General features: G+C 40.6%; 1 protein-coding gene across 1 annotated transcript; it reads right to left on the bottom strand.

Annotated features, from left to right (window-relative positions):
* Nucleotides 1-8593: 8593 nt before the first annotated feature.
* KIF2B (kinesin family member 2B) lies at nt 8594-10783 on the bottom strand. Its single transcript, XM_055395330.2, has one exon. The coding sequence runs from the start codon at nt 10643-10645 to the stop codon at nt 8594-8596; it is 2052 nt and encodes a 683-aa protein (XP_055251305.2). The 5' UTR covers nt 10646-10783.
* Nucleotides 10784-15945: the final 5162 nt, after the last annotated feature.

Here is a 15945-nt window from a genome sequence, read left to right as displayed (position 1 = left end):
AGTTTTTTCTGCCTGCCTACTTAAATAAAATCCCAGGGGCTATTGAATGTGAGGAAACAAGAGACAGCCAAGCATAATCCATGTTCTCTTCCCTTTAAGCCATTTCCTAAAGGGTAGTGGTCAAACCCTACAATGATTTAAAGAGCCAAGGAGCACAGTAGCCTATGTTCAGCTTGCTGGTTGGGTTCCTAGATTCTGACAACTCCTCAAGTATAGAAAAAGATGCATTTGACCAAGTGATGGCTGAATCCAAACCTATGGAGCCTCAGGGCAGGTCTCTGGTCGGTGTCAGCTAAGACCCAAGTGTTTTCCTGTAGAGGCAACACTGGCAGAGAGGTGATAGTGGATGCCAAAGGGCCTGGGGAAGCCCTGTGGCTAAGATGAATTAGTAACCTAGCAGGTGTGCCGTTGAGCTTCTTCCTAGATGTCAGGGTGTCAGGTTGGATTCTCCTTCCTGGGCTCCTTCTGGGCTCAGAAATTCACATTTGGAGAGCTGGAATCACCGATGGTTATGACATCCTTGTTTATTGATGTGGCAGTAAACGCTCCATTTCTCACTCATTCAAGACTTAGGGATGGATCAATTTGAGAAGTGTTCCTCTACCCTTTTGGCTAAATTAATCAACTTCTATATCCACATAGCAATTTTTATATAGGACAGCACATTTTTAACATATATCTCTCAGTTGTGCAAGGCTTTGTCTCCTCGTTTAAATAAGTTCCTTAAAAGCAGGGATGCTTATATGCCCATTTTTCTATCTTTATCATGTAGTGCATAGAAGATTACCAACAAAATCTTATTTTATTTAAACTTTTTACGCTTTTCTCCAAAATCACTCTATATGAATACTACATTTTTTGTTTTGTTTGGTTTGGTTTGGTTTGGTTTTTACAGAAGATTAGAAAACAATGAAGAATGCAGACTGTCAAATTCCTTGTTTGAAGTCACAGAGCTACAAGGTGGCAAAGCTTTAAACAAAGACGAAATGTCTGACTCTGAATCTGCACTGTTACTCAGCTCATTCGGTTCCGATCTTGGCATTTAGAACTGTGTTCAGTAGTTGTATAATATCCACAATTTAGGTTTGCTCACATGGCCCAGAGCAGTCTTCTCTTTCTTGTCCTCACAAACCTCATGCCAAACCTAAACCTCAGATGCTGTATTATAATAGCTTGTTCTGTGTTGTAATTTTTGTTTTAAAATTGATTATTTCAGGGTAAAACCCTCTGTACTTATTGCTTTGATGACTTATCCCATTCCCCCACCCCCCACCCCCTGATTATCCCATTCATTTCCTCAGTTGCCTTTTACAGCCCTGTATTCTAGCTCTTACATGTTCAGGATGACCTCAAACACACAGGTACAGAAGGCTGCCAGAGTCTATCCAATTTTATATTCAATTGTCGACTTGGTTCAATATCTTCTATAAGCCATTGTCTTTTATAATTTCTGAGATTACTTTTATTTAATATTAGAAAGAAAATGCCATAAATATAGAAAAAAATCACATTTTAGATAAAAGATGTGTTAAGATTTTCTGTCAATAGTTTCTTTTCTGGAGAATAAAAAGAATTGCACAAGATATTCATAAATGACAGGTTTGAGGATAATATTCAACACTTTGAATAGCAATTTTGATACTTATTTTATTAAGCAACACATGCTAGAAACTGTTTCTGTTATTAGAATGATATCTTAAATCAGTAATCAAATTGAAAAGGAAAAATAATTCTCATTTAACCCGCATATAAATATTTATCTAGGACGGAGAATGAGATGGCTGGATGGCATCACCGACTCTGTGGACATGAGTTTGAGTGTACTCCGGGAGTTGGTGATGGACAGGGAGGCCTGGCGTGCTGTGATTCATGGGGTCGCGGAGAGTCGGACACGACTGAGCGACTGAACTGAACTGAACTGAACTGATCATATTATTTCATTATGTAGACTGTTAAGAATAACCTTACTGAGACGATCAATAGAATAATAGTATAAAAAACTTACTATCACATTAATGGTGCAAAGGATAATTTGAAATTTTAAAGCCCTAAGTTCAGTATTTTAAAAGCAGTTTTGTTAAGGGTAAGTTCAGACAGCAAGTCAAAACAAGTGTATCCACTACAAGAATGAAGACAAGCTACTTTAACTAATAGTAAAGCATAACTTGTAATAGGTATATCAACTTTTTGTGTGCAAGTTTCCAAAGAACTGAAAGTATTTACCATTCTCACTTTAGAAGCTTGGACATTTTCTGAAAAACATTATTAAAGCATTAATTTACTTTGCAATCCTCTTTGTTAACTTCAAGTCATCTGTGTGAACTGTCAGCAACTCTCTTTTAATATACTGGCAGAAAGTGAAGAGGAATTGAAAAGCCTCTTGAAAGTGAAAGAGGAGAGTGAAAAGTTTGGCTTGAAGCTCAACATTCAGAAAACAAAGATCATGGCATCTGGTCCCATCACTTCATGGCAAATAGATGGGGAAACAGTGGAAACAGTGTCAGACTTCATTTTTTTGGGCTCCAAAATCACTACAGATGCTGATTGCAGCCATGAAATTAAAAGACGTTTACTCCTTGGAAGGAAAGTTGTGACTAACCTAGACAGCATATTAAAAAGCAGAGACATTACTTTGCCAACCAAGGTCCGTCTAGTCAAGGCTATGGTTTTTCCCGTGGTCATGTATGGATATGAGAGTTGGACTGTGAAGAAAGGTGATCGCCGAAGAATTGATGCTTTTGAACTGTGGGACTGGAGAAGACTCTTGAGAGTCCCTTGGACTGCAAGGAGATCCAACCAGTCCATTCTAAAGGAGATCAATCCTGGGTGTTCATTGGAAGGACTGATCCTAAAGCTGAAACTGCAATACTTTGGCCACCTCATGCGATGAGTTGACTCACTGGAAAAGACTCTGATGTTGGGAGGGATTGGGGGTGGGAGGAGACGGGGACGACAGAGAATGAGATGGCTGGATGGTATCACCGACTCGATGGACAGGAGTTTGAGTGAACTCCAGGAGTTGGTGATGGACAGGGAGGCCTGGCATGCTGTGATTCATGGGGTCGCAAAGAGTCAGACACGACTGAGCGACCGAACTTAATTGAATTAACTTACTTTCTGAGCTTTTTCATTTATATAATATCTTATTTTCTGATATTCATATTAAATGTTATGCTTTGTGTTTTGAGACCATTTCAAGTACCAGGCATATTCTTAGAAAAATAAAAAATTAACACTAGTGGAAGTATGAATGTGTACTTTTTAAGGAAGAATGGCAACTCAACAGAAAAAAATTATGCTAAGACTGATTTGATAGGAATTGCTTTTTTACTAAAAGAGGAATTTTTAAGTTTTACTCTGCAGATATAAGACTCCATGGGAAAAAAATATATATATAACCATACATGTAAAACTGTGCTTGTGTATGTATGTGCATTCACACAAAATAAATAAATTTGTTACACAGTCTTTCCAGTGGAGGAGTTAAGTAAATCTACAGGTAAATTGCTCTCAAAAATTTGGGCCATTTGTGCTCATCTCCCAAATCTGTAATATATAAGCAAAAATAAGATAAAAAGCCACTAGAAAGCATCTGCCTACCAATGAAGGAGGTGCAGGAGATGCGGGTTCAATCTCTGGGTCCAGAAGATACCTTGGAGGAGGAAAAGGCAACCCCCTCCAGTACTCTTGCCTGGAGACTCCTATGGTCAAAGGGGACTGGCAGTCTACAATCCATAGGGTCACAAAGAGTTGAACATGACTGAGACTGAGCAAACATGTATACATATGTTCATACATATATATATGTATATATATATGTATATATATATATATATATATATATGATACATTCAACATTATCCTGTAGCTTTTGTAACCACTTCCCTACTTAGTCACTTACATTGATATGCTGCTCTTCTTTACTTGCTAAACTTAACGTAGAATAAAACTCTTTAGTTTGGTTGAGATTGATTAGAATTTATTGCAAGAAATGTTATTGATATGTAGTTTTTTCTACAATATCATGTATAAAATGCATAAATAATGTTTTATATATATATATATATATGTCAACAAATTATCAAGCTATATTATTAAGGGCACAACAAAGTTAAAACTACCAAATACAACAATTTAGGAAGGGGTAAAACAACAAAGAGACATCACTTTGCTGACAAAGGTTCATATAGTCAAACCTATGGTTTTCCCAATAGTTGTGTATGCATATGAGAGTTGGACCATAAAGAAGGTTGAGCATTGAAGAATTGATGCTTTTGAACAGTGTGGTGCTGGAGAAGACTCTTGACAGTCCCTTGAACAGTAGGGGATCAAACCAGTCAATCCTAAAGGAAATCCACCCTGATTACTCATTGGCAGTAGCCATTGGCAGGACTGATGCCAATGATGATGAAACGGAAGCTTGAGAACTTTGACCACCTGATGTTAAAAGCTGACTCATTGGAAAAGACCCTAATGCTGACATTGAGGGCAGGAGGAGAATGGGGTGACAGAAGATGAGAGAGCTGGATGGCATCATCAACTCAATGGCCATAAGTTTCAGCAAACTCTGGGAGATACTGATGGATGAGGAAGCCTGGTGTGCTGCAGTCCATGGGGTCACAAAGAGTAGAGCACGACTGAGCTACTGAACAACAACATCAACAAACCAAAGGAAGTCAAGACATAAAGGATCAGAGATCTATAGAGATGGAATACAGATTAGCATTGTCTAGGGATAAGAAGTAGGAGGTGGTTCAGAGGTAAAAGAATCCACCTGACAATGCAGGAGACACTGGACAGGTGGGTTCCTGGGTTGATTTCTTGGTCAGGAAGATTCCCTGGAGGTGAAAATGGCAACTCACTCCAGTATTCTTGCCTGAAAAATCTCAGGGACAGAGGGGCGTGGAGGGTTACAGTCCATGGAATCTCGAAGAGTCGGACATGACTGAGCACGCACACATTCCACTGCACAAATAACCAGTAAGCATGTGGTTATGACTATGTTCAGCATTAGTCATTAGGAGAAAAAAATTGAAACCATAATGAGATACTTTTGCACACACATCAGAAAGTGTAAAATTAGAGCGTCAAAGCTAATAATACTAAATGTAGGCAAAGGCAAAATGCTGGTGGTTGTCTAAAATTAAAACAAGTCCTTTGGAAAACTCCTTGGCTTGACCTATTATGCTGATTATACATATATTATGGATCCAAGAATTCCTTTCCTAGGCTTCTTAGCATATAAATGTGCACCAAAGAGGACATATACTAATGCTCACACATCATTATTAATTGCTTAAAGTAGAATAACTTAAGTTTCATCAAGAGTAAATTTTATAAAATATGAGCTATTTATGCAATGGAACAATATAGAACAATGTAAAAATGATAAGTCACAGATGATTTTGATTAAAAAAAATAAAACAGAGATGCAAGAGTGCCTAGTATATGACCCTACCCATATTCAAAAAGTACAGTTTGTCTCTAAAGAGGGAAACTTATCTGTGATGATTTTGGTCAGAATACTCCTTAACGTTGATTAGAAAATGAGTGAAATGATCAGGGAACAAGACATCTGGAACAATGGTTATGTTCTCTATCTGGTTAAGTGTGGTGGTCATTTAGGAATATTCACTTTGTAAACATTTGTGGAATTGTATAGTCAAGATTTGTGCACTTCACTTTGTTATACTTCTTTAAAAATAAAATACAAAAAAAAAAAGATATTATTGGTATTAGAATGTTGAAACCTCTAGCAGACTACTAATTTTTATGTGTGGTAGAGAGCAAAAGGAGATGTGAGGGTCATAACAGAATAAGGACAATGACAATAATAATAAATGAGTGAGTCTTTGGCATAAAAAATAAGAGAGCAGAATGAAAATAAAGTCACCCTCTAATCTTTTGAAATAGGTGAGATAATTACCCAGGTTCATATAGAAGGAACTAGCTCAGTGGAGCTAAATTACTTGCCTAAAATCACAGATATCTGTAGTATAGCACTGGGATTAGACTCTTAAAACCAGTTCTAAGCTCTTATTCTTAACTGGGATAAGATTCTTAACCCCATCTTTTTCACTGATTACAAAAATACTGATTAAAAACATCTCATTTTGAAGGGAAGGCTATCATTTGCTACAGGATGATAGAGTTACAAAGTTCTGTTTGGTTTAATGATAATAATATATGACTTTACCTATGAGACCGTTCTCCTTAGAATGAGACTTGATCCCACGTGGCCAGACTCAAACTCAGCCAAAACCCACAGTAATGAAACTCAGGTTCTCAATGTCTCATTGTAAAATGAATTCAGTGAGACACAAAGTGATAGGTAAGAAGAGGATTTATTCAGAGAGAAACACACTCCACAGATAGAGTGTGGGCCATCACAGAGGGCAAGTGTGGTGGCCTTGAAATGTGGTGTGGTGAGTTTTAATGAGCTGGATAATCTCATAAGGAAATCAGTGGGAGGATTATTCCAACTATTTTTGGGAAGGGATGGAGATGTACAGGAATTGGGCCACCACCCGCTTTTTGGTCTTTTGATGGAGCCTTGGAACTGTCACGGTGTCTCTGGGTGTGCCATTTATCTCACTGATTGAGGATCAAGGTCCAGTGGAAGTTGACTTGTCTTCAGCCTGTTTGATTCTAACCTGTTTATATTGTGTCCTTGGAGTATATCATTCTTTCAAAAGCTGTGCCCTGCCCCCTCCCCTCCTGTTTCACCAGAGGGAAAAATATCTAATGGCCATAATATCGATTAACTACTAAGGATCATATGTTTTCAATGATCCTGATGAAACCCAGATGAAACCTGATGGCTTTTGCTAGGACATTACCATTTTACTACTCTGTCACTGGGACTTTCTAGGAAAGAAAACTGGAGTGGGTTGCCATTTCCTTCTCTGGGGGATCTTCCCCACCCAGGGACTGAACCCACGTCTCCTGTGTCTCCTCCATTGCAGGTGGATTCCTTACCTGCTGAGCCATTGGGGAAGCCCACTCTCTGGCAGACATGTCAGTTTTCCTTTGTAACAGTAAGGCCTCTGCAACTTAGGAGGAAAACATTTGAAAAGAATAGGCACGTCTGCCAACGGTAGTAAAGGAATTTGGGCACTAATTTTTGTGTCTCAGGTTTCCCTACTCCACCATTCAATTTCTTTGCAAATAATTCCACGTTTCTTTTTTTCTTCAAAAAAAGAGTTTGGAACTGCTAGACTTGGAACCAAAAGATCTTTATTATAGCATTCCATAAGTATTTGCTGAAGGTAAGTGTGCATTAGATTATTTATTAATATTTATATTTGCATATCAAATTAGCTGCTGCTTCTTTTTGTGAAAGAATGGACTTTGTGATCCTTGAATCAGGAAAATATTCTCCTTATACAATTAAACTAGGGCATTGATATTTACCACATTCTTACTACATTCCCTGTGCAGTCTTTATGGGAAAAGCCCCACTTCAGGACAGAACTTTCCTATTTTTCTGACTTACTCACTACCCTAACTTCCTAACTTGATGGGACAAAGCTTTTTATAGGAATCATGTAAACACAAAATTTGGTAAGGAGAGTGAGAAGAAAAAAAAAAAAAGAAAACATTAAGACACTATAGTCAGTAACACAATGATTTTGCAACACAACACTTCATTTTATCACTCTCAGGAAGCACAGTACTTTGCAATTTCACCTCAAAGATCAAAAATAAAATCTTCACAATTCTAGGCTCTCATACAAAGCCTCAAAAAAAAATCTTTCCCTTCTCCACTCCCACCTCCCTAGTATATCTAGAGCTTAGAAACCATTTTAATTTACACACCAGTGTAGCAGAAAAAGACTCGTGCATAGGCATCTTTAAGTTTACTCAATTGTGCACCCCTTAGTGTGTTCCAATTCTAGTCTCTTTTATCTGTAATGTTTTTCTTTCCTAGCTACAAATTTAGGGAATCTGGTTTCAACACAATCAGGTTCTTCTACAGCAGGGTTTCTCAACCCCTGCTGCTGCTGCTGCTGCTGCTGCTGCTAAGTCACTTCAGTCCTGTCCGACTCTGTGTGACCCCATGGACTGCAGCCCACCAGGCTCCTCTGTCCACGGGATTTTCCAGGCAAGAGTACTGGAGTGGGTTGCCATTACCTTCTCCTTCTCAACCCCAGACTACTGATATTTTCAACAGGATAATTATTTGTTATATATTTAACTTGATTTGTTATATATATATTTGACAATAATTTCAACAGGATAATTATTTGAAGGCTATTCCGTATATTGTAGGATGTTTAACAGCATCTCTGGCCTTCTACTAGTATCATTCTACATTCTAGTGATATTCTAGTACCACCACTCCTCTCATACCCAATTCTGACAAATGAAAATGTTTCCAGACATTGCCAATTGTCCCTAGGGAGTAAAATGGTTCCAGGTCACAAATCACTGTCCTACAGAATAAAAGTAAATTACAGAAACACAGAAAAAACAGAAAGAGGACATTTTTCACAGCCATATTTAAAGAGGTTTTAAACCTTCCAGGAGGATCTTTCTATCCAGATCACAATTTTCCTTTATAAGAAACTTAGAAACTGCAGCACTGTATTAATCATTTCAGATCTGATCTCTCACCATTGCCTTCACCATGCCTGCTCTCCTTTTGAAGGTCAGCTTGTAATAATTTCAGTTTCCTTTGAACCTCAGTCAGAGAATCTATTTTCTTCTCAAAAATGGACAATAACCGGGCGATGCAAAAGTCAACATCGCAGTTTACCCCATCAGATGTCTCCTGAACTTTATTATCTGGCCACTGGCTTGCTTCCTTCCAAGAAATTGTTGTATCCATTAATGGAGAGGAGAGCGCTTTGATTTCTTCAGTCTCTTTCTCCTCCTCACTCTGTAGGCAAGGTATTCTAATAAATTCATCCCCTTGAAGGGGCATTTCTGAATTTCTAATGTGATTTTCCAACACCCTTGGCATTTCATGTTGAGCAGGATAAAGACAACGATGGCGAGGCCTTAAATTTAGAGTTATTTCTTTTACTCTATTTGCATACCTTAAAGTGTTGAGGGTATTTTCGCAAGAGGCCATCCCTGGAGAGATGGTAGCAATCATGCAAGTGGAGGAGTTCTGGCCTATAAAGGAGTCCCGGAGCACTTGTGTGAGCTTGCTAGCTCTGAATGGGGTATGAGACTTGTTCTGACCCAAAGCTCGGATGCATTCTTTGAGTGCCAGGAGACTCTTATTAATTTCTGCTCCTTCCAGCTGTCTTCTCCGGTTGGCCTTGGCAGTATCAGCTCCTCTTTCATTCCCAGCTAAGTCAACAAGGGAAAACTTGCCATGCAGTTTCCCTCGAGACTTTAAAATGATCTGGAACACTGCGTGGCTCCTGGAAGAGTGGACATTGACTGATGTCTGTCCTGAAGTCCTGCAGCTGTTCCCTAATTCCACGAGGTTCAGCATGTCCTCCACACAGCACACCTCCTGCTCCTGCAGCCCGACTACCTGGATTTGTTGATTGCCATCCTCGAGGACTTGCAGCTTCTTCTTCCAGTTCAACAAGTCATACACCTTTCCCCCATAAATCTCAAAAAACGTCCCATAGACTTTGAGGTCCAACTTCTCATAAGCGGAAGTTTTGAGTAAGAGGAAAACATCCTGTGCCACCATGGCATAGATGCCTTTAGAACAATCTTGGTCCCTTCCAGAAAAGCCTCCACCCATAGTGTGAGTTTTCCCGCTGCCTGTCTGTCCATAGGCAAAGCAGGTGGCCATGCCATGGCGGAAGATGGACTCAACCAACGGCTGGGCAGTAAACTGATACACCAACTCGTTGGAGGCAGTGTCGTCGAAGGCGTGGTCGAAGTAAAAGGTCTGGTTCTCCAGGTAGCGAGTGAGGTCCACCTTCTGCTTGGACTCGTGCACCATGACCACGTTGTCCGAGGTGATGGTGACGATATCTAGGTCCTCCCGCGTGGCCTCCTGCCGGTTGAGAGGCCGCTTCCTCACACAGACGCAGATGCGGCGGCCGTCCCGCGGCTCGGGAACGGACATCCGGCCGCCCCGCAGGCGCTGGCGGCACTCCTCTATCTGGCGCCGGATCTCGTAGGGGGCGTTTCCGGTGTCTGCGTCCCGGGCGCGCTGGGCGCGAATCTCGCGGTGCAGTCGTCGGCGCCTCTCGCGCTGCTTCTGCCGTTTCTCAGTTTCTCGTAGGCAGGCAGATTTCCGCTGCGTCATCAGGCAAGGGCTGCTGGGAACGCTCACCGCCAGGCTGTCCCCCGAGGGCGTTTCGTTTCTCTGGGGGAACTTCACAGCCCACCGCGCGGCTGTGCGCTGGTCCCCGATGACGGAAGGGGGCGCCAGAGACACGGAGCTCGAAGCCCTGCCCTGCGCGACCGGCCCAGCCGAGGCCAGAGCTGGATTCAGCAGGAATATGGTCTCTAGAGCAACCTTTTTGCCTTTTCTGACTCCTTTTTCGGCCCACTCTACCGTGACCCAAGCGTTGTCCCGTTTGACCTCTGTGACCACTGCGAGGTGGATTCGCCCGTCGGTGCGCTGGATCGCCACGCTGATGCCTGCTTGGAGGTGTCCGAAGTGCGGCTTCACGGGCGTCAAGGACGAGAGGCGCGGGGTGACAGGGAGGGATAACTGGCTGGCCATTGCGCGTGATGGCGGTGTCAGGGCTAGACTCCGGCCTTGGGGTTGGAGCAGCAGGACCGGAGCCCTGATCAGTCTGAAGCTCCCAGAGTACTGAGTGTGCACCTGGTTTGCACCTGCCTTTGTGAGCACTAGGCCTTGGCCTGGGCCATGTGCATCACAAAGGGATGGGGAGAAGAGGCAGCAGAGCCTGTGGCATCTAGTGGAGAGTGCCGGGCAGGTGGGGGGGGGGTGGTGGTGGTGGAGGGGAATCACTGCTCTCATGATGCTAGGTGCAGAAGCAGCTGGAATAGAGAACTTGCCCTCTACCACTGAGACTATATCAATAAGAATTGGGAGTGGGAGTGGGGTGTGTATTCCACGGACATTTGTGCCTAAGTACAGAAATATCCATTTTCTCCTGCAGCCTTGACCTGCAATCTCAAAGCTAACTGCTTTGAGTTTGAGATCCAGTGAATGTTACCTTAAATTTCACAACTTTCCAGTGAACAGTGGGAACAAGGAAGGTAGAGCTAGCTGCTTGAAAATTACAGGCTTCAAGGTGAGGATCCCAGGCAGATTTACTCAGACTTGGCATCTTTCTTCTGTCCCTCCCCTGCTTCACAACTTAACAATCACAACTTAAAGTTATTCCTTTTTAATGGGATTTCTCATTACAAAATCAAAATGAGTTGACGGTAATGGGTTCTTGTGGTAATTTGCTAATATGAAACTTCCTTTGGTGCAGCATCTGGGTTTGCAAACGTAAGATGTTTATCACATTCTAAGTGGTTCTGACAGCTATAAAGTGAGTTGTACTCACTGCAGTCACCACTATTTTTTAGATTATTTCAGTAATTAACTTTCCAAACTCCTTCAGTAATTACACTTCTGGCCTCATTATCCATAATTTGGAAAGGAACGATGTTTGGTGGAAAAAGATAATTCATCTTATACCCACTCCTTACCCTGCAGTGTATGTGTGTCCTTCAGGAGTTGTTGTGGGTGGGCCGAGGGGGGCTTGTGGAATGGGAGATGGGAAGGCAGCTAAAATGCTCAGAGGCAGTATATTCTGGCAAGGTTGCAATTTTTTTTCTACAAAAACAACAAAAATTTACATCAACTGCCAGAAAGGCCAAGAGGATTAAGGTGACACTTTGTGTTGAACTTTCTATTCCCCCAAGTGCTACATTGCCTTTTGGGCCCTGAGTTGGGGGATAACTGCATGGACAGTTTCATAGTAGCATGAAGTGTCCTTACAACTCTCCCTGGGATCTAGTAACATATGGAAATAAGTTATTATAAACTGATTTTCTTAAGTGGAAATTTTTTGAAAAGAAGTTGCAGGGGAGTGGTATTGGATAAGTTGGGTAATTACCTCCCTTCAGGGAGATAGTGAATGTCAGTGAAAGGATGGGAGAGAGGGCTTTACCTAGTTGTGATTTTATGATTATTAGTTTCATTTGCCAAATGATGGCTATATAAAGGATCGATATATAAAGTTATGCTTTAAATCATTTTTCTTTCTTTCTTTTTTTTAGTCTAAATGGCATTAGTGAAATGTTTTAATCTTTTTTTATTAATTTAAATTATTAGTTTTGGAAATATTATTGCTTTAGAGTGCTTAATAGTTTTTTTTTTTTTTTAATCTTTACCTTTGAAAAAGCTAGGCCTCTCTCAAAATTATGAAAGCTAGAGCTTCTCTCAGTTAGCTCTATTTTTACAACCAAACCTGTAGCTTTGCAGATGGCTAGGTCTGTGGGGAGGTGCACAAATCAGAGACTAAAGTTTATTTTGCTGTCAAGCATACCCATAAAGTTCTTTTTAGCTATTTCAGGGCTTTTCCCCCTCAGTTCTCTTCTCTCTTAAATAGTTTCCTTAGGGTATCTCATTTGTTACCACAATTTAATTTTTTTTAGTTTGGAGATTCGTATATATATATATATAGAGAGAGAGAGAGAGAGAGAGTAGAAAGGAGAGAGACACACCTCTTAGGTGTTTTTAATTGCCCTTAGACTCTTGAGAGTCCCTTGGACTGCAAGGAGATCCAACCAGTCCATTCTAAAGGAGATCAATCCTGGGTGTTCATTGGAAGGACTGATGCTAAAGCTGAAACTCCAATACTTTGGCCACCTCATGCGAAGAGTTGACTCACTGGAAAAAGAGTCTGATGCTGGGAAGGATTGGGGGTGGGAGGAGAAGGGGACGACAGAGGATGAGATGGCTGGATGGCATCACCGACTCGGACATGAGTTTGAGTGAACTCCGGGAGTTGGTGATGGACAGGGAGGTCTGGCGTGCTGTGATTCATGGGGTTGCAAAGAGTCGGACATGACTGAGCGACTGAACTGAACTGAACTAGTCACTTTAGCATCTAACCACTAACAGAAGCGTGAAATAGACCTTTGACTTCTTCCTCCTGTTCAGCCCATCCTGATTTGAAGTTAGGCAGTCCTTGCCCAGTCTCTAGAAGTCTTCTGTAACTGGCATCTTTTAGTCTCCCAGCTAATTGTATCTTTTATTTTCGTGTGCAATTTCATCCAGTGAGGAGCTCAACCTATTTCTCAAATTGCCCCTAGAGTTAATTTCATTACTTGCTTACAAATGTTTTAGTAGCTCTCTATCATCTTAATCAATACAATACACATTCCAGAAGAGGGAACATCATGCACTATGCCATCTTGAATTACTTTTTCATCCTCAAACTTTCCCATCCTCAAACTGTCCACAGGTAGTCTACAATTGAGCAATACTGAGGATCTCCAGGTTCTTCAAGCACATTTTCTTTCAAATTACTGATGTCTAGTCCAGTGGTTCTCAGTATTATAGTACATGAAACTCACCTACAGAGCTTGTTAGAACACAGATTGTTGGGCCCCATCCTAGAGGTTCTGATTCGGTGAGTCTGAAGTATGAAACTGAGAATTTGCATATCTGACAAGTTCCCAGGTGAAGCTGGGAAAAAGTGCTTCCCACACTTTGAGAAGTACTTTTTCTGTCCTCTGACTATTTTGCCTCTCTATACCTCCTTGTTTCTTTGAAATCTCCAGTCACACACACACACACACACACACACACACAGAGATAGATACACAGATATGAAATGCTTACCGTATTCTATTTCCTGTGCCAAAGGAACCTTATTCTCAAGGAACTTATTCACATTTTGTTCTACGTAGCAGCTAAGAAGCCCATGCCTTAACAAACAACTGATATAACAATGACTTTATTTGGAATCCCCTTTATTCAAAAGCCATAAGTATAGAGATATAGGGTAGTGTGGGAGGAAGTAAGCATAGGAAATGAGTTTAGTATTTTCATTATTAATTGCAAGTATATTCCCCAGCTGGGGTCTGCCAGAGTTGCTTTATAGGAGGCAATGTTATTTCTAGTCTCATTTTAGATACAAACCTCCCAGGAGAAATGCATCAAATAAGTGCCTTTCTTGCATGGTTTTAATGGACATCTAGCAGCTGTTCTGAGTGTTTGATCACCTTGGGGGTCTGTACTTTTCCAGTAGATGGATGCAATCTGAGTTTAATTTAGTTCTTCAGAGGAGCTCAGTAGATTCTCTCAAATCTTTTTTTTTTTTTTAAATGGGATTCATCATTTCCAATTTAAAAGTTCTTATTTTTCTCTTTGAAAAGTAGGTAGATACCTTACTAAGTGTATGCCTTTAGAAAATTGGGGGGGGGGTTTAACTTAAAATGAGAATAGTATTTTACCATTGCAGCTATTATCTCTGCCTTCTGACATTTCAACACCTTTTGCATGCACTACACTTAACCAGAACAGATAAGTCCACATTTTTCTTGCCCTCTAACTGATTTAATAGGCAAGGATTGTCTCTATGATAATTACCTGGAAATGTTTACACGATTCCTCTATTTATCTGTTGATTGTGGAAGTTAGTCTATGAAGTTAGTCAAGATAGTTAGACTAACAATTGTCGTTGTCTCATTTTAAATCCATTTGTGTTGATCATCTTGCAGCTTTCAATTTGATGTAGGATGCTGAGGGAGGAAGCTTGGGTTTTGTTGATGGTCTGTATATCAGTGCTGCTGCTTTGTAACTCACACTATAGCTACAGAAATCATGTTGTTCATGAGTATAGTAGATGCCTTTGGAGTTCAGCTGCACCTCTTTAACTTGAAAGTCATATGCTATATTTCTTGCCTTCAGAGTCTTCTTTAGATTATTTAATCTGCTATGGAACAAAAACAAACAAGCAAACCAAAAAAAAAAAATATATAGTTTCATGAGCAATAATTGTAGGAAGTTGGATATTTGACCTAGAAAAGGTTTGAGAGACAGAGTTATCTATGTTTAAAAGGCTACCCTATAGAAGAGGAATATAATTTGTTCTACTTGATTTAATGCATGTGAATGTTCAGTAATTCAAGTGCTAAACCATCAAGACTCAATTTAGCATCACTTGTGAAACCATGTACAAGCTCCTCTGTCCTTGTTTTTTGAAGTAAAATGCTGACTCAAGAGTTAGTGATTGGGAAAGGTGAAGATGTAGAAACAAAGTATAGCTTTGGGGCTGGGGAGCTGGTAACAAGTTAGACTATAATTCTGCTACATAGAAGAATCATCAGACTCACAGTTCCCTGAAAGATACAGATGGATTCCTGACACACATTCCTAAATTGTTTTTACAGGAAGCAGACCCCTTCCAGAGGAAAACTGCTGACCACAAGAACATAGACCCTAGACTAGTTGAATCCAGAAGGTTGATAATGCTTGAAACTTCACCTTGATGCCAACCAATCCCTGAATTGTCCCTGAGCTGATCACACCCTGCTCCTTGAACACTGTAAAACTCCTCACTAGCATCTCCCGGGTAAGTCATGTTAGCCCACTGTGGCCCCCTTTGCCTGCAAAACAATTAAAAGCTAGTCTTTTTCACTTTACCCCAAACTCTGTCTCTTTCTTTATACTTGGCACTGGTGAACAGAGGCCAAATTTCAGCAACACTTGCTTTTTTTTTTAATATATAAGTATTTATCAAATCTGTTACAATATTGCTTCTGTTTATATTTCGTTTTTTTTTGTCCCAGAGGCGTGTGGGAGCTTGGCTTCCTGACCAGGGATCAAACCTGGCAGCTCTGAATTGGAAGATGAAGTCTTAACCACTGGACCACCAGGGAAGTCCCAGAAACACTTATTTTGAAAAACATGTCTTGACATCTATTTCTCTCCTTCCTCTACATGAATAGCAACTAGATGAGTTACCTTCCTCTCAGTTCCCACCTTTATTTCGTACTTATTTTAACATTACATAACCATTTTTGATTAAAAGTATCTGCCTCAGCCTTTCT

This window comes from Moschus berezovskii, chromosome 20 (genome assembly GCF_049115385.1).
Source record: "Moschus berezovskii isolate FMDL1 chromosome 20, NW_MosBer_1.0, whole genome shotgun sequence".
NCBI classification, from domain to species: Eukaryota; Metazoa; Chordata; class Mammalia; order Artiodactyla; family Moschidae; genus Moschus; species Moschus berezovskii.
The sequence above is the reverse complement of the archived record's forward strand: the minus strand, read 5'-3'. Positions and strand labels throughout refer to the sequence as shown.